Raw genomic sequence first — 23852 nt, forward strand, 5'->3', positions numbered from 1 at the left:
GGGCATTTTAACATAGAAAATTCTTTTCCATGATACTGACTTTTTTTTGAATACTCAAGTCCGGTTGTCTCGTAGGATTTCTCACATCCTGAATTTGTCTCATTATTTCCTCATTAGATTCACATTTTGGTAAGAATACAACCTACATGATTCAAGATACTTTGTATTGCATCATTTCGGGAAGCAGGTGCTGTCACATTGTTCTGTTGATAGTGTTTACTTTGATTATTTGGATAAGATGGTGATCACCACCAGATCTCTCTATTGTAGAGCTTTTTACTTCTTTGTTAATAATTGCTTCAGATTTTTCGGTGTTATTATAAATGTTTAAAATTCATTTTCTGTTTGTAGATCAAAATATTACAAATTTTTGTATATTAATTTTTGTATGAAACAACCAAGCAAAAGCATCTCATCAATTCTAATACTTTATCTGTACATTCTCTTAGATTTTCAACCGAATCATCACTGATGAATAATAGCAGTTTTATTTCTTTCCAATCTTTATATGTCTTGTTTCTTTTACTTACCTAATTTTGGTGGCTAGAGGTTGAAGGAGTAGCATGCATCCTCCTCTTCGTTTCTCCTCAGAAAAGGAAACCTTTCATCTTTCCTCTGCTCTTTCCTGAATAACTCAGTCTTAAAGACTCTTCAGACACTTAATGGGCCGAGCAGATAGGATTCAACATGGAGATGTGGCCTGGTGTGGGTTGAAAGAGTTCCAGCAAAATGAGAAAAGCATTCAAGGAGAGAGAGCGTGTGCATGTGCAGGCAGCCCAGTGTGGAATGTCAGAACTCAAATAGGGTGAGGAGAATATTCATTTGGGATAAAGGCTCAGCATGGGATTTAGGTGTCCACGTCAGGTATGAAGGTACCCATGCTGGATAGCCCAGTGTGGGATATGAGAGCCCAAACAGGGTGAGGAAGGGGTCCCGAAGAGGGTGGCCTGCAGTGGAATGAGAACCCAAGTCGGGTGAGAGGGGGCCATGCACGGGGGGTGAGGTGGGGGGGTGGATAGAGGCAGTGATCGGAGAATGGTTACATACAGGGAGGGGAATTGATCAAATAAGAACAGATAGTAAGGATAATGCCAGCCAGGTTTCACACTATCAGAGGAGGAAGTTACAAATACGTGAATGAGAGAAGACCCAGAATTAATCCTGTAGTGTTAGAATGGAATTAAAAGTGTAAGTGTGAAAGGGATGTGTGTGTGCACACATATATTCCCTAGTTCTGTCCCTGAGAGGGTCTTGGAGCAGTGGTAGCAATGAACACACCTAGTGCCTATGTCTTGGCGTCTAAATACCATTCACCACAAAAAAGGCTCTTTGGATAAGTGGCTAATTCTACAGCTGATGCAGAAAGTACAAGATGAACCTGGAATATTGTGCCAGAGAGCAGGGAGGTACTCAAAGAATGATGGGGATATGTCAGAAGGACACAGTAGCTGGCTTAGAGGGCTCACACTGGCCAAATCTAAGACAGTTTGAGCATCAAAATGAATGACGATAGTAAACTATTATATAACCCATTGAATAAAGTAGAAACCCATGAATTCCATGCGTTCATACTGCTATAAATAAATGAACTGAAAATTTAAATATTAGGTTACTTATACATTTCAAAGTACTACCCCCCACACACATAATCTTTATCAATTACAAAGAGGAGGGAAAGAATAACTTCATGATGGCAGTCTGGCAGTTACCTCCTTACTCAAGTGGCAAAGCGAACATCACCTAATGCAATAAATTGAGCATCACTTCTGGATTTTCCTGCCAAAGAGGCAAGAGCTGAATCTGATCACAAGGAGACATCAGACATACCCAAATTTAACTCTCCTTTAATCTTCAAAGTATTAATGTCTTCAAAGTTTGACTAAGGAGACTAAAGAGACAGCTGGCTCTGAACTGGGTACTTTTGCTATAAAGGACATTATTGGAGAATTAGCAAAACTTAAATGGTATCTGAGGATTAGGTAGTAGTAATTTATTAGAGTTAATTTATGGTTTTTGATTATTGTATCATATTAGAAAATGTTCTTGTTTATAGAAAATGTTCACTAAAGTATCTGGGCATGATGGGACATTAGGTCAACAACTTACTCTCAAATGGTTCAAGGAAAAAAGGTTTGTTATATGTACTTGCAACTTTTCTGTGAATTTGAGAGTGTGTCAATATAAAAATAAATTATATCAAAAAAAGAATAACAACAGGGAAACAGTTCAGCATATCACCAGTAAGTATAACATTTGCCGAACTTTTATAGAGCCTTTTTATCAGATGAAGGAAACTTTTCTACTCCTATTTTGCTAAGATAGCTGAATGTTGAATTTTACAAACATTTTTTCTGAACTTACTGAAAGTTTCAGGTAGCTTTTCTCTTCTAACCAGATCACTTGGTGCTTTACTCAGTTCCTTTTCTCATGTTAAACTAACCTTAGATTCCTGGGATTCCTTGTTCTTGATAATTTAACTTTTTGATATGTTGTTGGATTTGATTTCCTAAGATTTTGCTTAGGATTTTTGCACCTGTGATCATGAGTGACATTGGTTTATAAATTTCCTTTCCCATATTGTTCTTTTGAATTTTGTTATCTAAATTATGTTGGCCTCGTGTAATGAGTTAGGGAGTTCTCTTTCTCTAAGTGCTCTGAAAGTGTCCAGGTAAGATGGGAGACAGTACACCAGCAGGGTGCTGCCAGATACTTTCCCTTTAGTGGGTGTCCTCACAGCTGGCCAGGGGCTAGTCTTTGACTCTCCAAGTGGCTGACTGACTATTCAAGAGCAAAAGAATGGAGTATACCAGTGGACATAAGAGCCACACTAATAGAGGCCTATGCCCTGAATAGGAGTCAGTTTCTTTTGTGACAGTTCTGTGGCCCCAGCTCCCGGAGACCCTCAAGGACATGCCTCTTTAGCACCAGCGAAGCCCAGAGTGTGGTTTCCCACTAGGTCGTTGTGGTTTATTCGTAGTCTTCCAAGTTCAGATGCAGTCTAGCCAGTAGAGGTCACTTTTACCATCAGCAGTGATGCCTAATAGCACAATTGATATTTCCACCATCAGATTTCCAGGGAATGGAACTAAAAAGTTAACCCAAAATCAAACTTGTCCAAAAGAGACAGACAGAGATTGAGAGAGAGAGAAAGAGAGAGAGAGATTGATTTTCTTAAACCTTTACTCAGAGTAAGTTATATTTTTCTAGGGATTTTTCCATTTCATTTAAAATTTCAAAATTATTGGCATAAAATTATTCGTGATACCTACCTTAAGAAATTTTTTTTGTAAAATACACCCACAGAAATGCATTAATCATACATAACAATCTAACAAATAATTACAAAAGTAACTATCACCCATGTACTCACCTTCAATGTCAAGATATTGTCTATGTCCCCAGATACTCTCCTCTGACCTCGTGTGCTTATTTTTGACGGTTTATCATTGTATGTAAAAAATTCTTTGTAAGAATAATTCGAGGCCTGGGGCACTGCTGCCTTCCTTCAAAGAGGCTTCTTATTGCTTATGTCATGTGCTTGGTGCCTGGGACCATCGCAGTCCAGGGTCAAAGGTGATGACTTGTGGGACTGCTGGGTGACTGGAAGGCAGGTGTTCTATTCGAGGGCTTGTGGTGTCGTTCTGGGAGGGAAAGCATCCTGTTAAATTCCTATCGTTGTACTTGCTCTAGGCTCTGATTTCTATCCCCTTCATCATTTGAGGCTTCCAAAATGAAAAGTTCAAAATTCCTTGATTCTTTTCAGTTTTAGGTTAACAGCTTCACTGCTTTGAGAATGCAGCATCGCAGCCATGAGATTTCTTTCTCTCCCCTCAAACTAAATTCTGCCCCTTTAGCGAGGCTGGCCCGTGGTGCTGCTAATCCTTTGCTTGCTTTACTTTGATAATATGGTTTTTCTGCTTTGTTTTTCAGTTTCTGGAAGAAAACTCTGACCCTACTGCCTTTGAAATTCAGGAAGAGTTAGAACGATATACAACCAAAATTGTACAGAACAACCTCCTGGGATCCCAGGGTGCACATGTGAGTTATCCTGGCTCTCTTTTTCTCAGAAAACTCGGTTTTTAGCACTGTCATTCACGCATACTTTTGGCTTCCCAAAGTTGACCTGGTAGGGTTTGAATCCTGCCTCTGCCTCTTATGAGGCCTGTGACCTTGCAAGTTGCATAACTGTCCCTGAGACACCATTTTCTCATCTTCGAAGCCTGCCCACAGGACCGATGAGAAGATTGGATGAAATTAGGTAGTGTCCAGCAAGGTTCTGGCTTACAGTTTCACTTTGAGAATAAGGTCCATGTCTTCTTCTCCTTTCTCTTTAACAGTATAAACCACCGCTGCATCCCTATACCCCTATAGCACCTCTGTAAGTGTTAACTTGTTCAGTGAATCAGTGGTGTAGAGAATCAACCTACAGGACTAATTTGAAATCTGATTCCCCCTGTGCCCAAGTTTTATACCAGGGGTTCCAATTTAAATGGTCTAGGGTTGGCCCAAGTGGAAGTTACAAAAGCTCCCAAGTGGGTTTCATTTGCAGCCAGGCCCAAAACCACTCATGTAGCTTAACTGTGGATGTACCATTCTCAGAACCTTGAGGTACATCTGGGGGAGGCAGCAGGGAGGGAACTCCCACTGCATCTAGAGAGGTTGGTTGTAAAGTAAAGTAAGAGTAACTAGCATTTATCGAGTACTTACTTTGTTCCAAGTCCCCCTACTGCATTCATAATCTCTTTATCTTAGTAATATCTTGGTAAGGTGGTTACTATTCTTCTTCCCACATTATGAATGAGGAAACTTAAGAAGTTTCTTAGTAGTTGGCAGAGCCTGGCTACATTAGGGTTCTGTGGGACATTTTGTTGAGAAAGGGGGTGACTTCCTCTGATTTTTCAAAAAAAGGTGAAAACCACTAAATGAATACCTACCGGATTCTCTTCAAATGGCATTCTGAGGTTCTTTGCCGTTTTTTAACAGGTGAAAAATGTCTGTGAGAGCAAGAGCAATCTCATTACTTACTTCTGGAAGGCACATATGACTGCTAAGCGATGTCCCCACTGCAAGTGAGTATTGGGGCTCTTGTCTTTCCCTTTACTGAGGTGAAAGCCTCTGGCCAGTCACTCATAGCTGTTAATGTCCTATTGGGTTTTTCTCTTCTCAATCGCAACTGTCCTCATGTCTAGGACTGGGCGGTCAGTTGTCCGAAAGGAGCACAACAGCAAACTGACAATCACGTATCCAGCCATGGTGCACAAGAAGGCTGGCCAGAAGGACACAGAGCCCCTAGGTAAGCAGGCGCTGGGAGGCCCTCAGCCATGTTTCCCATGCATGCATGGTCATCAGATTTCTCAAACTTTGGGAATACTTGGTCCTCTGTGCCCTGTTTCTCAGTTGCGTGCTTGTGGTGGGCCAGCAGCAGATCTGTGTCCAGGCCTTTTAGGACTGGAGGGGATTCTGGTGAGGGTGTCCAGCCCTGGCCTCTCACAGCTAATGAGCTGGGCTGCATTATGAGATAGTGCCCTGTGGGCTGAACAAGGTGACTTTTGCTTCAGGTGGTTGTTTTCTGAAAGATTTTGAAAGAAAAAGGTAAGTAATATGCTTGGCAAATATTTAGAACCATTTTCTTGTCAAACCAGTGTGGATTTATTTTGAAGTAAAATGTAGGTGAATTTGAAAGAACTATGATCAAAGAACATCAGCACCTCCTGCAGGCTGCTCCTGGTTGTCCACTAAATTCCTAGGGTAGAGTGTCTTCCTCAGCTCTGTTCTACCCTTGGGATACTTGAGGAAAAAAAATGACAGACTGGCTTAGTACTCCTGATTTTTTGTTTTTGTAGTAGTCAGTTTGTTTAATTTTTTTTTTTTTAAGTGGTGAAGATTAAATAAGGTGTTCCATTTGAAGTACTAAGACCAGTACCTGCTATGTAGTATGTGCTCTGTAGATGTAAACTATTCATTTTTATTGAATAGTCAATGTGCCAGGATGGGAAAAGCATGACCTGTGATTGACACCTCACTCTGCTACTTATTCTGAGTGGGTCTAGCAGTTAACTAGCCTTATTAGAGAAGGTCACTTTTTGGAGCCTCAGTTTCTAACTCTATTTAGTAGCAATAACGAAACCTCTTGCCCAAAGTTTAGGAAATTTCATGAGTGAAAATCCATAGCGTATTGTCACTAAACTTTATGCCAGAGCTTGAGAAGGTGAAAGAGGCAGAAAAGTAAATTCTCCTCGAGATGCATAGTCTGTCTTTTATACTGAGGACTCTTAGCAAGGCGTGGAGTAAATAACTGTCTTAGTCTGTTTGGGCTGCTTTTGCAAAAATACTGTAGACTGGGGTGGCTTATAAATAACATACATTTATTTGTCACAGTTCCAGAGGCTGAGAAATCTAAGATTGGGGTGCTGGCAAATTCAGTGTCTGGTGAGGGCCCATTTCCTCATTGATAGCTGACTTCTCCCTATTACCTCACAGAAAGGGGCAAGAGAGTTCTAGCCTGATGACCTAACCATCTCCCAGAGGCCCCACCCTCCCAACACTATCAGCTTGGAGGTTAGGATTTCAACACATGAAACATGGGAGACACAAACATTCGGACCACAGCACTAACAAACTTGTTTATTACTTTTGAAAAAGCCTTTTATTTTAGACTAGTTTCAGACTTATGGAAGGATTGCAAAGGTAGCACAGAGAATTCCCATCTACATATATATTTTTTTAATTAAAATTGTTGAGGTGACATTGGTTAATAAAATCAAATAAGTTTCCTGTATACTCTTTACTCACTTTGCCCTAATGTAACATTTTAGATCACCATGGTGCATTTGTCAAAACTAAGAAATTAACATTGGTACACTATTAATGGAATTACAAATTGCGTTTGAGTATTTCCAGTTTTTCCAGTAACATACTTTTAATGTTCCAGAATCTAATCCAGGATACCACACTGCACTTAAAAGCCTATTTAATTTTAACAGTTTGCAGTTGACCACAGGGTGGATTTTCCTGCACTTACCTGTAAATAGTCCTTAAAATGATTTTTGAGGTTGGGAACTGTTGCTCTATCCCTTACGATGCCTTAGAAAATGTTCACAGATTGAGAACAAAGATGATCAGATTTCTAGAAGATAACTGTTTCTTTGGGGCTAATATTTAGCAGTTAGGTAATCTTTCAATGCCTTTGTCAAATCCATTCTTTGAAGTAATCGCTCACTGCAGCTCTGGGAATATGATGATGCCAGCCAAACGTCCGTGCATTAGAATCAAGTCAACAATAGTCTTCTATGGCTCTAGGATTGGGTTTTTAGTATTTAACAAACGTTTACTTTTTGGGCATTCAGCCATGTGCTAAGAACACACTTGTGGCTGAGCACAGTGCCAAGGTAGAGGCCTGACCATGTGGCCTCCATTCTCAGAGGAGGCTGCAAGAGTCACAGGTCAGTAACTCTAGGGAGCAGGTGATGTGGAGGTAGGTGAGCATTCTGAACAAGGGTCTGGCCACATTCCTGGTACCAAAGGGAGCCAAGCAGTGACTGTGCCTCTGTGGTCTCCACTAACAACTCATCCCACGAGGAGAGCCATAGCTCGTGAAATTCTACAAATGCTCCAGAGTGCTCCTTGAGCCGCATAGTGCACACTAACATTTTTAAATGAGAATTCTTATAGCCAAGACACTCCGCCAAGTGTGATCCAGTCTTCTCCAAGTTATTTGACCTCCCGACCCCCTTTTTCTCATGACAGCTCTTAGAGCTGAATGAAACACACTTTAGGGATGTTCTGAACTCCCATCTAGGCGGATTTCATTTTTTGTAGACTGTGAAAGTGACTTGTTAGGGGTGCGGCCCACGCGAGGCGGTAGCTTCCTGCAGGTCACTTCTGACTCAGATCTTGTGATTGAACAACCCCAGTCTGCCTTCATGGAGGTTAAACCGTGGTGGAGGCACTTCATGTACTGACAGCTCTGAGACGGGAGCTGGAGAGCACCACCAGATTCAGCTGATCTTCCTCAGCCCTTCAAGCCTATTCGGTACAAAAGGAAGTTCAGATAGTCGTTTCCAGAAATGCCCACAAAATTGTTCTTTAGGTTAATGGGGTCTTTTTTTCCCACTGAACATACAATACTGTGATTATCCCTAATGGTCAGAGCCTCTTTTCATTGTATACTCACACTTCCTTCAATTGCATTAACTGGTTGAAAAGTTTTGCGTTATTAAGAATCCAGTTGTTAAATGTGTAGATTCCTTGACCTAGCAATTCTGCTTCCATGACTTTATCCTAAGAATTAGACATACCCACAGTATTGTTTAAATAGTTGAAAATTGGAAATGACTTAAATGCCTGTTTATAAGAGAATAATTAACTAAATTATGGCATATCTATTAATTGTTATCTAAGTTACAGATTTCTCTAAGAACTTGTGATAACAATCTCCGCAGTTGGTAAAGAAACTAATTGGAGAATTAGAGGTGGAATAAAGCTGGATTTTAAAACTATGGAAAAAGGCAAAAGAGTGAGATTTTTAAGTATAGATTATCTTAAGATATTTTGAACATTCATATTCAAGGCAGTGACTTTTTATCTGACACAGTGTACTAGATACTGTGTCTGGTGCTGTGAACATAGACACGACGGTGTTCTTGCCCTGATAAGTATATAAAAAGGGAAAACTGAGCAATATTTAATATTTGTGAATGTCCTGAAGTTGATAGTTTGTTTGTTTGTTTGTTTGTTTTTTGCTTTTTTTTCCCCCTTCTTTAATTCCCCCCCACCCTCCACTTCTACCCCTGACCTATGGATGTTGCTGTCTCCCTTTTTTTAAGAACTGGATCTCTGAAGGCAGGGAGTCTCCCCCCACAAGTTCGCAGCACACACCTGGGGCCTGGCGCACCCGGGGTATGGTCCATGGCTCCACCTGGGGCGTGAACCCAGGACTTTCTGCGTGTAAAGCAAATGCGCTAACTGTTACACTATGGAGCCACCCACTGAAGTTGATAGTTTTGAACTCAGAGGATCACATTACTTATATCTTTGTGAACCATCTGAGTGCCTGGAGCCGGACCTGAGTGGCAGCCCCAGATCTGATATTCTGAGTTAGCCTGGGTATAACTGAGAGTATCCCGGAGAGATCTTGCTTGATCTGAGAAACCAAAATCAATCTGCTCCTCACACCTCAGCATGATATATGTAAGAAGAAATTAAATATACATTTACCCATAAAAATACTCATACTCATCTATAATTCTCTTTCTGTGAACATTTCTTCAAAAAAGCCATGTGCATAAAGTTATTTATTATAATGTTACTTATAACAGTAAAAACCTGAATCAACTTACATGTCCAACTATAAGGGTATGGTTAAACCACTTAGGAAAACATCCTCTTCAGCAGAATATTATGCAGCCATTAAAAATGATGGTCAGGCAAAAGCTATGTGGTAACATGAGGAAATGCTCATTAGAAGACACTAAATGAGCAAAGTCGTATACAAAGTAGATCCACAGTTAAAATGACAACTATCTAAAACACTTGAAACCGAAGGACTGGAAAAGAATATGTAAAAGTGATATAATGTAATAGAATGGTGGATGATTTTTTTCTTTTGCTCTGTTGATTTTATACATAGTTATATTGTTTTCATTACTTTAGATATTAGATTATGGGGGAAAATAGAGCTGAGAATATGCTGTCCTAGAGTTTGATTTTTGTGGTTAAATTGCAGGCTTGGCAGGGTGGGGAGAAAGAATTGCTAAATCCTGTTATAAAGGAGTACCTGTAATTGTATTATGCTTTGATTCCCCTCCTCGGCTCTAGGAATTGAGGAAGCTCAGATGGGAAAACGAGGCTACCTAACACCCACCAGCGCACGAGACCATCTTAGTGCCCTCTGGAAGAATGAAGGTGCTGTACCAGCCTAAAGAAATAGCACGTTATCTTCTCCTTGCTTTAACTTAACTTCCCGGATTCATTTATCGTGCCGTATTTTTATTTTTTCAAAGTTGTAATTATTATAGATCTCTGCTAAAATTAATTCATAGGTTCGGAGCAGGCTTCAGCCTTCACTGATACGTTATAGAGATGGTCTTGTACCTTGAACTGTGAATTTGATGATTGTTGTAACTGAGCTTGGTCATTAAATGACAGCTGCTTAATACAGTTTGACATATTTCTAGAAGGTTCAGTGTAATACACCTTATTTTCAATGCCCGTAAATAAAAGGTTTTTATTTTTAAAAGTTTCTATGGGAATTCATTCTATGAATCAAAAAATGAACTCATTAAATAAGTCTTTTCTTATTTGTATTTTTATATATTTTAATTCCCTACGAAAAGGAAAATCTTCCATTTCCTTTTGAGTGTATAACAAAACTATGCAGTTATCTTCAAGCCTTCACGTCACCCACCCTCTGAGATTGTATTTGAGAACACTGGAAGTGACCATGTGTAAGGATAAGCACTTAAAAAATGAAAATATTGCTAAAGGGATAAGTGATGTCAAGGAGAAAAAGGGCACTCAATGTAGTGTGATCGTTCCTGTGACAGGCGCTAACACATTTTATTCTTTCTCTGTAGCGTGTGTGTGTGTGTGTGTGTGTGTGTTTTGTTTGTGGTCATCAGATACTTAAAATAATACCTTTGAATCCACAGAAGATCCCTTCTTGGTAGCATTGTAAAAGGTTTTTGTTTTATTTTTAAGAAGGCTTTTTTTAGTTTGATTTTTTTCTTTCCATATTTCAAATATATTTTTTATAAATACCAAAATAATTTGTGTGTGTGTGTGTGTGTGTAAGTCTGATAGTCCAGGAGGAAAATAAGCAACAAGTGAAGGTTTTTGTTCCCCTCGTCTGCCCATCTCAGTCCCCGGGCTAAGCACTGTCGTCCCTGTGGTACTCATCCCTAAACCGTCCTTTAATCTGTGTGTAGGCTCTCAACACCCAGAGGCTATTTTTTGCTCATTTATATCAAAAGTGATTTTATTACATATCGTCCTATATTCTCGTTTACTTTTTTCCCTTTACCTAATAAAATGTTTCAGCCATCTGTGCCCTAATAGATTTAAATGATCTTTTTGTTTCGTTTCAAACACAGGATTCTTTCTGAATTTCCTTTTTTCGGGACTGGAAGATGTTGGCATGGAGTCCAGTTTCAGCCCCAGTATGTTCTTTCTGGATTTCTTAGTGGTGCCTCCCTCAAGGTAATGCCCTTTAATTGACTTTATTTCACCCATAAAAGATGTATTGAGTAATCGAATGATGACCGCTGGAAGAGGATGGAAGGGTGAAGGGCACCGAGAAATAGAGCAGCACTTTTGCTTCCAGGTTGCAGGTGTGGCAGTATTTTCCTCAACGCAGTAGAAATGTTGGTTGTCTCGAGTGTGGTGGGGTGTGAATTGCTTATAGTGGGGGTGGGTGAGAGGCTGAAGAACATGACCCCCCACGCTAAACATTCACTGGTTCCATGTGTCCCCCTGCAGATATCGCCCTGTCAATCGCCTGGGGGACCAGATGTTTACCAATGGCCAGACGGTGAACTTGCAGGCTGTCATGAAGGACATGGTTCTGATCCGAAAGCTTCTGGCTTTGATGGCTCAAGAACAGGAGCTGCCATGTGAGGTGGCAGCACCTGCCAAAGATGAGGTCAGGGCTGCCTTAGAGCTGATATCATAAGCATACACACTTAGTTCTAACTCCCTGTAGTGGGCACGGACACTGGGTATCTGGAGACACTGGTTGGGATTGTGTACAGCTGTGTGTGGACTGTTGGTTGGGGAAAACATAGGTAATGTCAGGAGGGAAGCATGGAAAGGTCTGGGTTCTGCCCCAGTGACTTTGGTTGAGTTGCTTTAATTTCGTGGACCCATCTCTACTATAACATGGGTATGGTTTGTGGTGAGATTTTACACTTAGGCTGTTCTGGGCCACCTGCCCTTGGCAGCTCTAGAAGGAAGAGTTTGCTTCCCTTGGGTTATAGTACTTAATCTTGAATCACCCAGCTTCGTTTGGGGCTTATTAAGATCTCCAACATTGGGGTCAGGAAGGCAGGGTTGTGGAGTCTAGGAATTTCCCAGAATAGGTCTGTTAGGTTTGAGGCCTCAGCTTCCTCCTCAGTAAATGGTGGAGCTGAATTTATGTTTCCCATTTCAGCAAACATTCCTCGAGCGCCTGGGTTATAAAGATGAATCAGGTGCTCAGAAGGGTTGCTGAGATCACTAAGGTCCTTCCCAGCTCTGAGATGCTCTCTGGATGCAAATAGGAAGGGCTTTCAGGCTCCCTTCTAGCTGCTGGGGCAGTCCTGCTATGACCCAGGCCCATCAGTAGGTGGCAGCACTGTTTGTCCTCACTCTGGGTTACCCAGCCTTTCCGTTTGGGGTTGTCTTTGGTTTTGCTTAAGTTTTCTGGTTTGCTGGTGTACGTATGCTTTAAAAAAATCCTCAATATGAAAAAATCTGCCATCTGCAGGTCCTAGTCTAGTTTAGGGAAGAAAGCCATTGGATGGCCAGGTCAAATGATCAAAGATAAGAATTTTATTGTGTTGTCCCTTAAAAATAAGGTAGCCCTTTGTCTTATTAAAAAAAAAAAAAGCTGAGTCTCTACAGAAATAAACAGTATTCTCTCTGGAAGGTCTTTGCTACCTAAAGCCACAGTGCCTTCTTTCCATCGATTAATAGGACATGTTCTTATTTCTTCCCCAACTTGCTCCCCACATTCCATTGGGGAGCACCTGGCATGGGCCAGGTGCTGTTCTAGGCACTGAGGATGCCTAGTGAGACAGTCTTACTCATTTCATAAGTAATCAGGTGGCCCTGAGTTAGGTAATGCCATAGCAGTGAGTTAGGTTGACAGGGCCCCTGTCATCAAAAGGTGACCATCTCTCCCTGTGAGCCTCCTTCAGCCAGAGCAGAAAATCTATCTCTTCTTTCTATGACTAAAGATGACCCTCTATTCCCCCAGGTGAGGATAAGCCTAACTTATCACTAGTGGGTTCCATGACATTCTCCCGCGCCCCCCCCACACACACCCCCGCCACCGCCTTCAGCTCCCAACACTCTGACAGGTTTCTTCTCTCATCTGACCCACGCTGGGGGTCATGGGACCATCTGTCTATCTCCTGTGTCATACCCTGCCAGATGGGGCCAGTTGGTGGCCAGATAGTATCAATAGGTGGTGCTCTAAGGCAGCTTAAGGCCTCAGGCCTGTCTTCTGGGAAGGTACTGGAGAAGAGGAGGAGGCAAAGCCAGGGACAGAAAAGGATTGGTTAAATATTCCAACGAGGCTTGGAGATCAGCCAGTCACTTGACATATCCCAGTTGGGGACCCACATCTTAATTGATGACATACAAAATCATACAGCAAACATTTTTTCCTTTTAAGAAATTTTCCACCTGCATTTTTGTAAGTGCTTTGAAAGGATCAAGCTTTTCCAAAACCATAAATAAAGCTGAAACTCTATGAGAATCTGTTAACTCCCAGGATAAGAGAGCTTCATAAAAAGAGTGTGGATGTAGAAAGAATTTCTTGGGTTGCCTTCAAAATTAGATATTAAGGGGCTTTAGCAATGGTTGCTAGCAGTTTGATGAATCAGGCTACCATGTTGGAGAAGTTCATGTGGCAAATAATTGAAGCCAGTTAGGAACTGTTAGCAGTCTCAGTCTGGCAGCCTTTAAGGAACTAAATCCTGCCCACGACCTTGTCACCTTAGAGGTGGGTCTTTCCCCAGCGAACCTTCAGTTGAGAGCCCAGCACTGGCTGGCTCCTTCATCACAGCCTGGGAGACACTCGGAAGCAGAGAAGCCAGAGAAGCTGTGCCCAGATTCCTGACACACAGAAACTGAAATGATAAATGTGTGTTGGTTTAAACGAAAAGAAAGCAGACTGCTTATAAATTCGAGTTCATTTTACTACCAGAAAGAGACAGTCTGGTAAATATGTAATGGGGCTGATTGACATTTTGTTGATACATACTGACAAGATGGATCTATTAGCACTTTTACCACAGATCTAGCAGTTTCAAAAGACATAAAGGCACACTCCAGAGCTCATCATTTGTCAGAACTAGAGTAAAAAGGGAAATAAAACCAAGCCTGGCTTTTTTTGAGGTTTTTCCGTCATGCCTGTTTTCTTGGTTATGTTTTGCCAGGAAAAAGACTCTTCAGTTGCTATGGACCGATCCTTTTTGAGTATGCTTCCAGGCCAGTCCCTCACAGACAAACTATACAACATTTGGATTCGCCTTCAGAGCCACGTCAATATTGTATTTGATAGCGAGATGGACAAATTAATGATGGAAAAGTACCCTGGCATTAGACAGGTGAGCAGTAAGTTGGATCTTCATTGATAGCCGAAAGAGTTATGTAATAAACATCTTTGTATTGAAACAAGAAAATAATAAACATATTTGAGTTTTTTTAATACTTTGTGTTGATTTGTTTCCCTGTGAAGACCTTAGAGAAGAAGGACGGCTTGTTCCGAAAGCACATGATGGGGAAGCGAGTAGACTATGCAGCTCGCTCGGTCATCTGCCCAGACCTGTACATCAACACCAACGAGATTGGAATCCCCATGGTGTGTATGGAGGGGCCTCACCTACTACCCTTGGGCGGCAGATGGGAGTGTCTAAAAGAGCTAGGGAAGTGTGTGGCAGATCGTGGTGACTGGGATGGGGACAGCTTTTTCCTCTTCCTGGACAGGTCATTTGGAGGGTATGTGAGGCTGTGTGATGGCATTGCTCTCCTTGCCGGCTCTCACACCTGCCTGGGGGAAGACCCACTTCCTGGGCCACCAGGGAGCTGACTGTAGGGTGTTCCGTGTCCCCGCCCACATATCTTTCTTCTGCCTGTCTTGGACCAATCTTTAAATCTTCTTAGTCAAATGGGCTGCATGACAGAGATGAGCCTGGGGGTAAGGGGGATTTCCATCCCTTGTACTCTCCTGGCTTCAGGAGTCAGGAATGTTGGTTGCCAGGGAGAGAGAGAGAGTGGGCCCCAGAGAGGAGGCGTGTGTCCTTGGGTAAGCAGTTAGCCCCATCTACCCATTAGTGTTTCCTTGGGGAGCCAACCTTCTTTTTTCACTTCCCCACCAGCTCGAGCTGTGGGGCTCATTAGCAGTTGTTCCTTAATGGGCCTTGAGGTCAGTAATATGAAGATGGTTTAATTCCCTCTGTGGAGAGTCTCATTTCCTCATGCTTTGCCCCTTCTGCTGCTCTCAGGGGAGTGCTGGTAATGAGCAGAGCTCAGCTGTTCTGATGGCCTCATGTGTACGCACTGCTTCATCTCTCGGGCACACTTGGGCTTCCTGGGCGAGGGCATAACGAATGAGAGGACAAGAGTCAGAACAGTCAGTCTTGTGCCTACCACCTCCTGGAAACCGTAGGTCTTTGCATCCGGAAGCTGGGTCAGTGGCAGGGAAAGGCATTGTGAAGCCCGGTGGCACCATTCCTGAGTCCGAGGCCCTGAGAGGAGGGGTCTATGAGCTGTTTGTTGCTTTCTCTGGACAGAGGGCAGGGGCTACCCCATTGGCTTTGGCCTCCTGGTGCCTAGAGTGTCCCTAGCTTTGGGAGAGACCTTTAGTGCTGCCTCCGCTTTCCACTTTCAGAGGTACTTTCTTGGATCTGGGTTCATTTGTTTGTTAATGGCTTGTTCCCTGACAGAGACTCGGGAGTTAACCCCCAGCCCCTCTCCAACCTGCCCAGGTCTCAGGGCCACGGTGGCAGGGAGTTGTTACTCAGTGAATGGCCATGAGGAGCAGAGCATGTGAAATGGTCCTCTTGGTCCCGTGTGGCACGTCCTACCCCTAAGGCCCTGTGGAGAGGTGTTATGGGAGCAAAGCAGGCGAAATAAGTTTGCAGAATAAGCTAGAGACTCAGCAGTGAACCACACAGACTATCGTATCCCCTGTGAAGCTAATATTCCAATGGCGGAGACACATAAACAAATACACAGGAACGTAAACACTGTCAGGTGGTAGTCAGCGCGTCAGCAAAAGTAGAACAGGCTACAGGGAAAGGAGCAGAGGATGAGGTGTTGGAGAAGGTCTCTCACAAAGTGCTGTTGGAGCAGAGAACTGGACAGTTAAACAAGGTCCTTTGCATAGGACTCCCCAGAGTCTCTGGTATGGTTATGTGAATTTTCATCTCAGATGCCACCTTGATTGTAGTGGCTGCCGTAACTGCTGAGTAAAGAGATTCTGAAGCCATGTGTGGGTTCAGGGCAGGGGTCATGATCAGTTAGTAATGTCTGTTGGAGTAGAAGGCGATGTGGTGGTACTTGAGGGCAGGCTTTTGCCACCTCTCTCAAGCTAGCATCCCATTCCGTGTTCTTTTTTGGGCCCGTGAATTTATTGGCATATAAGGAAATGAGGAAGTTTTAGAGTACGTTAAAAAAATTTTAATGTGTAAACTGCAATATGCAGATCATTCTCTTCAGTCAGACTCTGTGGGAAAGGAAGGCCCAATCTCTGTTCCCTTAAGACCACAAATATGGAAAAATGGCTCTGTGGAAAAGACAGGCAAGATGTTGCTTTACTCCCTGAAGGACCTTTTTGGCTAACACAGCACCTGCACTTCTTGGAGAAAAAGTCAGATTTTGAGTCAGTGTAACCTTTTTCTGCCTACCCTGAGTTTTCATAGCCACTCCTTGTTTTCAGGTTTTTGCCACAAAGCTGACCTACCCTCAGCCAGTTACCCCCTGGAACGTTCAGGAACTGAGGCAAGCAGTCATCAACGGCCCCAATGTACACCCAGGAGCTTCCATGGTCATCAACGAGGATGGCAGTCGCACAGCCTTGAGTGCCGTGGACCTGACCCAGCGGGAGGCCGTAGCCAAACAGCTTCTGACACCAGCCACGGGGACGCCAAAGCCCCAGGGGACAAAGATTGTGAGTAGTGGGCAGATTCGATCAGTGACTGCTGGCTATCGGCTCTGGCTCCAGTGAGTGTCGTGGCAGGAATGCTGTGTGAGCCTCCCCAAAATGAAGCTTCTCCCACATGTGGGTGTTCCTCCGGGGCTTAGTTGTGCTTGCTTTATCTCTGCAGTCCAGCTGGGGCTGCTAGGGCCTGGACACCATGATCGAAGCTTCATTTGGCTGCCTTAATGCCATGCAGCACAGTGCTGGGCACATCAAGGGCTTAAGAAAGCCTCTTTGATAATAACTCAGTTGTGATCCTGGGGCAGGAGAATTTGCTGCTTTGTCCAGGGCTACTCAGAGGCTGGTCCTCAGGTCAGCAGCAGCAGCAGTGTCCCTGGAGCTTGTGAGAAATACACATTCACCCTCCTTTTAGCCTCCCCTCCACATACCAGATTAGAATCTCTGGGAATGGGGCCCAGGAATTTGCTTTTTAACAAGCTCTCCCTCAATTTTGAGAAACCCAAAGGAGGTAAATATTGTGTCAGCGATAACTGATAATTGACAGGTTTCATCTGCTGCTTCAATTTCGGGTGATTGCTAGTGTTTGCCCACAGTACTGTGTTAAGGGATCCTGAGCCTTATCTGGGCTCCATGGGCAAGAGTATGTGACTGGTTAACAATGTCATTTGAGAGCATGAAATTGGTGGGTGACATCGTTTGTGTCCTTGTCAAATAATAGCCATTTCATGCTAACAGAGGATAGCAAATGACCCTAACCAGGTGGTTGTGGCAGAAGTTGGAGTTAAATGGATTCAATTTGGGTTTAATTTCTGGGTGACAGCCCAGAGTCGGAGGGTGACTGACTGTGTTTTCTTCACCTCTCCTTGCCCTCTGACACATCTAGACCCAGTGGCTGACCAGGTCTTTAGCAATGAGTCCAAGCTCTGCTGTTTCCTCTGCCATGAAAGAACCTTGGAGGAGAAACAGAAGAAAAGGAAGTGCTCTTGGCCTTGTCATGGGGACCACTGGTTCCCACCGCTCTTCCCTGCAGCTTGTCGTCTTGCTTCCTCCCCATCTTGCAGCTCTCCTGATGCAGAGCAGTAACATGCCACATGATTTCTGCTTTGGTGGCAGGGAACACATGCAGGAACAAATCAAGTCACCAAATTTGTTCTTATCTAGTGTATTAAGTAAGGTTTGTGTTCAGGCTCACAGGTTTTCCTGCCTTCCTTAAGTGCCTGGTGTTTTGCTAGGAGCTGTGTGAGAACCGTAAGTGAATTCAGGGTGTATTTCACTTAACAGTTAACTGAAGTCAAACATTGAAATGGTGTCCATAGGAAATTTTGAGAGAAAATTGAGAATGGAGAGCAGAGTGGGGTCAGGTGGTACTGAGTGAGGGCTCACTACCTCCTACGTACTGCGCTTGGACAGGATCCTGCCACCCTGGAGTTTACTGTGTCACCATTAAGGAATGAGACTGCTGAGTGCTATGGCAGGCACAATAGGGAATAGCAATGGAGGACGGTGACTTTATTTACATGATGCTCAAGAAGAAAGGAGTTTGAGGGCATTGTGTAGGGTGGGCTGGCAGGGGGCTTTGTAGTCATCGGGAAGCAAGTGAGGGCCAGCTTGAGGGCTACTGAGGAGCTAGGGGTGAAAGCAGGGGATGTTTCAGAGGGAGAGCCGGGGGACTTGGCGATAGCTGAGTGTCAGGGCTGCAGAAGAGAGGAGAGGTGAGAAGGAAGCCATGGTTTACAGAATGGGAGAATGGGAGAGCCCTGGACGGAGTGGCATCTGGGCCCTTCTAAGGGATGATCGTGGAGAATCTCAGGGCCCATCTTGCATAAAAGGTAGAAATACAGGGCTTGGATTAAGGGGCCACAAAGTTAAGCCTTGAAATTATTAGAGTGTTAAATCCTTTAACCACAAAGTACAGTAGAGAAAATGGGGGAAACTGGGAAGTTGGGCCTCAGGAAGCTGAGGGAGAAGAAAGTGGTGTCTGCGTCTGTCCTCTCACATGTGGGCGAGGGGTTCTCTGGGTCAAGACCAGCCCCTGGGTATCTTTGTATCTCCCAGGGGCACTTACTAGATATTCGTGAGATAAATATGAAATTCAGATGAATGAGGAAACCGAGAAGACACATTATTTTTGTCCAAATGAAAATCACCTATGATCTAGAAGAGCAATTCAAACAAAGGAGAAGGAGCCAGGTTTCAGAGCCTTTGTAAGGCAGCAAAGGCTATAACTAAGGACATTTGAAGAAAAAATATAAGAATATGGGGGTTTCTGACATTATTGGGATGTGAGGATGAGGCAGCTGCAACAAAACCACTTTGCATGGTCTCAGTTACGGCTATAGGGTTGGAGGTGAGTGGGCTTGGGAGCTTATAGAGGGACAGTTGGTCTCACTGCCACACGTTGGTCAGTTCATGGGAAGTGACTGAAATGCATTCTGAGCAGCAGCGAGGTTGTTTGAGGTGGGCCCAGTTGCTAGTCTTCCGGCTGAAGTTCTAGCCATGAATACACGGTCCCTGCCTCCTCCTCCAGCCTCACCTCTCAGCTCGCCCCTCACACTGCAGCCATCCCATCCATGCAGGGCTCTTTCTCCCCTTCAGGCCTTGTGCTTGCTGTCCCCTTGCCCTCTCCTGGACTCCCCCACTAACTCCTGCTAGTCCTTTTCTCAGCAATGCCCTCCTTCCTCCAGCACAGAGGTCCACAAACTTTTTCAGCAAAGGGCCAGATAGTAAATATTTTAGGCTTTGTGGGCCCTGCAGCCCTGCTGTTGTAGCGTGAAAGCCGCCACAGGTGGTAAGCAAATGGGCATGGCTGTGTTCCCCAAAATAACTCTATTTACAAAAACAGGTGACTAGCCTGTGGACTATAGTTTGCCCCTCTCAAAACCGTGTGTGGTCCCCGCACTGTGTTCCCACCACACCCTCATCCTCTCACAGCTCTTATTGTGTTGTATTGTCACTGTGTGTGCACCCATCTGTCTGCCCTTGAGTTCCCATGAGGACAAGAGCAGGATGTTCTGCTCACCACTCGGAAACCCCTGTGGAGTGGATGGGTCCAGGCTGAGGCATGGGAGGCTTTGAGGCATGAGGGCCACGCTGGACCTGACGATGAGGCCCAGGGGCAAAGATAGGAAAGGACTTTATCAAGGAAAAGTAGTTCTGACATCAGGACCTGAGGACTCAGGATGATTATCTTTATTCTCCAAAAACTCAATCATGTTATATATATAATATATACTTGTAAATTGCATCAAATATGTGTGCACTTATAATAATTTATTTGTCATTTGTAAAGACTTTCGTCAGTGATATTGTGTATAGATCAGGGCTAAAGGGCTGGGTGAAGTGACAGGTCCAAGTGAGGATGAGAGGGGTTAAGAGAGGAGGGAAAAGGATGACCGAAGGGCCTGTCTCCCAGGAGGTATGAAATCTCTGCCCCTTCCCCTGGGCCTCGTAAATGGAGGAGGAAGTGGGCAGGACAGCCAAGTCTCATTTCTCGGCCCTGCAGTCTGCCAGAAGCCGATTTTGGCTCTGGGTATGCCCCTGAAAACTCTGACCCGGGCACAGGGGCATGCTAATTTTCACTGTAGTATTTATTTAGAGACAGATGAAAAAGGAAGGACTTCAGGTTTGGTTTGGCGAGGGGAGTGCCCTGTGCTCCAGGGCTTCTGTTTGAATTGGCGGGTGCCTGCCAGTCTGGCCTGCGTGCCTTCCCAGCTATGGGCTTTGCTTATGCTGGAGGATGTCTCGAATTTGTGAGACTTAGATCTGAGGCCCAGCCTGGGGTTTTGAGCCTGGGCCACAGGTCGGGCAGTTACTCCCTTGAGAGCCTAAAGAAATAAGACCTTGAAAGTCAGCTCAGGCTCAATAACATGCACTGGGCAGATGCTCATGGGAACCCTCAGAGTCCAGGTCTCCCTGCAAACACTGAAGCGGAGGCAGGGAGGGGAAGGTTTGAGTTCCTTGGGGCGCAGAAAGACTGACTCTACATCAAGTGTTTTTGGAACTGCCTTTTAGAATTTGTGAGGTTTGCTCCCTCCTTCACTGAGTTGGGGGAAACTTTCAGCCTAGATTAGTAGGAATGGGAGGAGGGAGGTGGGGAACATCTCTTATTAACCGTAGCCTCTCTCTTTCTCCAGCTTTCTGATACAGCTTCATAAATGTGGACAACATAAGAAGACAGTAGCCTTGGAGAACTTTGTTGTTCCCTCAGCCTGTTATCTGCTGGGATTTAGAGGAGAATTGGGGTGGGGGGAGGTCTCACTGAGTCTCCACAATTCCCCTGGGCTGCTAAGGGGGCCTGCAGAATAGTCGAGGTAGCAGTTTTTCATGCATTTGCTTTTTAAAATATCATTTTTATTCATCATTTAGAAAGCCCGGTAGTTAATATAAGATAAAAGGCAGTAAAAGGCTTAACAGATCTAGTATTAAAGTCAACTTTGTGGGAGGAGGTGTTCTTTTGGGAGGGCATGACCAGTGGCGTATTGGTGAAAAAAAGTGTGAATGGTGCTTATCTTTAAGGGGTAAAATTACTTGTGGTTTTTATTTTCTTTAAATTTGTCTGTATTTTGTTTTCCTTCCACAATGAGCATATCATTTAGTAGTTTTTGCTTTATTTAAAAATACTTGAAGATCTTTTAAAAAATTTTTACAGAAGTAAATAACCTGCTCATCGTAACATGAACAATACTAAGATGTATAAAGGTAATAATAATGATGTAAGGATAATCTGTGCCTTACTCGCCTTCCACATGCGCCCCTGGCCCTAAGGAGCCCAGAGTAGCAGCTTGGTGAGGAGCCATACATCCTTTTCCCTTTGTGTGTATAAATACGTACAGAGTTGGGTTGGGTTTTGAATTGCCTCATCCTAGCACCTTAGCTGGCATCTGGATTTTTTTTTAACTGGAATACATTATTGCCGTCACTTCAAGACTGGGAGAGATTTAACAGAGCCCTTTTCATCAGTGCATAATATTCCATAGTATATACCATGATTTATTCACCTATGCTCCTTCTGTAGGGTGGCCAGGTCATTTTCAGTTTTTGCCACTATAAACAGTGCCACGTAAACATAATGTTCATAAAGTCTTGCATTGGCACTCTTTTTCTTCTGAAATGCCAAAAGGAAATGAATTTTAAATGTTCTAAACACCTTTGTCAAATTTCTTTCCTGAAGACTATGGCAAATTAAACATTAATATTTTGAATGTAATAAAAAGTTTTCAGAGGGCATTGAACTGGGAATCAGGAACCCTGTGTTCCAGTCCTGGCTCTGCTATATGAGGTTGGGCAAGATATTTCTAAAGTGTGGAATTTATACTTAGAATAACATACTCATGCGTAAGCAGAGGGGATTCTAGAGGTCTGCCAAGTCCTTTCAAGCCCAGGGGTTTTACAGCTACATGCAGATATGATGTCTTCAGATGTATCCATTTCTTTCTTCAAATTAATTTTCTGAGGAATTCAAGACTCTGGAAAGGGCATGCATCTCTGAAGTAGACAGAGTTTCTGGACAGAGGTCTGGAGCCTTGTCTGTTGCTTATACCACTGAGCCCAGAGCCCGGGTCAGGGCTGTGCTAGGCTAGCAGCTATTTCTCAGAGTACCAAAGAGGCTTAGTGACTATTTCTCAAAGAATTCTAGAGTTTTGCTCCAGACTAAAAATTCCCCCTTTATTTAGTTGAATAAAGCATGAGACAGAGGCCACACTCAGGCCAGTCGGAGGTGAGTTCCCAGAATAGTTGTAATGATACTGAAGTTGCCTCTGATCACCCTTCTGCTCTCTCCCCTGCCCTAGGTGTGCCGGCATGTGAAGAACGGGGACATTCTCCTCCTGAACCGACAGCCCACCCTGCACAAACCCTCCATCCAGGCACATCACGCCCGCATCCTTCCCGAAGAGAAAGTCCTACGGCTCCACTATGCCAACTGCAAAGCCTACAATGCTGACTTTGATGGAGACGAGATGAATGCCCACTTCCCCCAGAGTGAGCTGGGCCGGGCCGAAGCCTCTGTCCTGGCCTGCACGGATCAGCAATACCTTGTTCCCAAGGTAGGTCTGACTTTGGGGCCATTCCACAGTTATTGCCGGCACAACTCGACTCTTCAGATCTGGGCCCTCTCCAGTTCCTGGAGTCAGTGGGCCCAGGGCAGAGGCATGTGGAACACAGGGTCCTGGCTACTTTCAGGTGGAGTTTCCGGCCCTCTAGTTCCTTAGAGCCAGGGAAAGGTTTCTGTTTTGCTGCCTCTTAAATGGAGAAATTATAAGTCATCACCAAAAGCTGAGTTTAGCAGCTACATAATAGGCTTAGATTTGTAGCTTATTAGCCTATGGCAAGCATTAGCATCCCAACTGTGTTGGTCCCCATGATCCTCAGATGACTTTGATCCTTTGAATTATGATCGAATGAATTTTAAGAGACACCTTAACTCCAAGTACCCAGATGAGGTCCCCTCCAGCCCACGAAGGCATCTTCTCTTTGAATCCCTTCCTTCTCTCTCTCACTGAGGCTGGTCCTCAGAGGCCTGGCCAGCTGACTCATTCCTACTAAGTGGCAGAGATGGAGTGAGCATGTGCTCATGGGAGCAGCAAAGCGGGGAAAGAGCCCCATCCCTCCTTACTCCTCATCACTCACGCAAAGACCGGAGGCCTTTTAAACCATAAGTCTCATGCATCAGTGATTCACAGTAATACATCATTCACTTGGATTGTGGTAGAGTATGAAAGAATTAGTAGTAATGATAATACATTTCCTACTGTACCACTTGGAAATGTGGCTACCATTTCCAAGTACCTTTTCAGTGCCAGACAGGATGCGAAGCACTTTGGAGGCTTCTCCTTTTACCCTCCCCACAGAGGGTGGAGTAGGTGCTACTAATGTCCACATCTGCACATGAGGAAGTGGTGTAACTTGCCCCGAGACATGTAGCTGAGAAGGAGAAGGAGGAACCAGGAGCTCCTAGATCCTCGGCATTTTGTTCATTTCCCTCTGTGGG

The 23852-nt window shown here is 44.0% G+C and overlaps 1 protein-coding gene across 1 annotated transcript in view; it reads left to right on the forward strand.

The window, feature by feature from the left end:
* Positions 1 to 23852, forward strand: part of POLR1A (RNA polymerase I subunit A) — a 92824-nt gene that overhangs the window by 14482 nt on the left and 54490 nt on the right. The window contains exons 3-13 of the mRNA XM_023536419.1: positions 1895 to 1915; positions 3931 to 4038; positions 4984 to 5069; positions 5190 to 5293; positions 9817 to 9903; positions 11091 to 11196; positions 11476 to 11638; positions 14139 to 14309; positions 14441 to 14563; positions 16643 to 16873; positions 22654 to 22908. Of these exons, the coding sequence (XP_023392187.1) occupies positions 1895 to 1915; positions 3931 to 4038; positions 4984 to 5069; positions 5190 to 5293; positions 9817 to 9903; positions 11091 to 11196; positions 11476 to 11638; positions 14139 to 14309; positions 14441 to 14563; positions 16643 to 16873; positions 22654 to 22908 (1455 nt within the window). The remainder of the gene's footprint in view (positions 1 to 1894; positions 1916 to 3930; positions 4039 to 4983; positions 5070 to 5189; positions 5294 to 9816; positions 9904 to 11090; positions 11197 to 11475; positions 11639 to 14138; positions 14310 to 14440; positions 14564 to 16642; positions 16874 to 22653; positions 22909 to 23852) is intronic.

The sequence above is a fragment of the Pteropus vampyrus genome, unplaced genomic scaffold (assembly GCF_000151845.1).
Source record: "Pteropus vampyrus isolate Shadow unplaced genomic scaffold, Pvam_2.0 Scaffold156, whole genome shotgun sequence".
In the NCBI taxonomy this organism is placed as follows: Eukaryota; Metazoa; Chordata; class Mammalia; order Chiroptera; family Pteropodidae; genus Pteropus; species Pteropus vampyrus.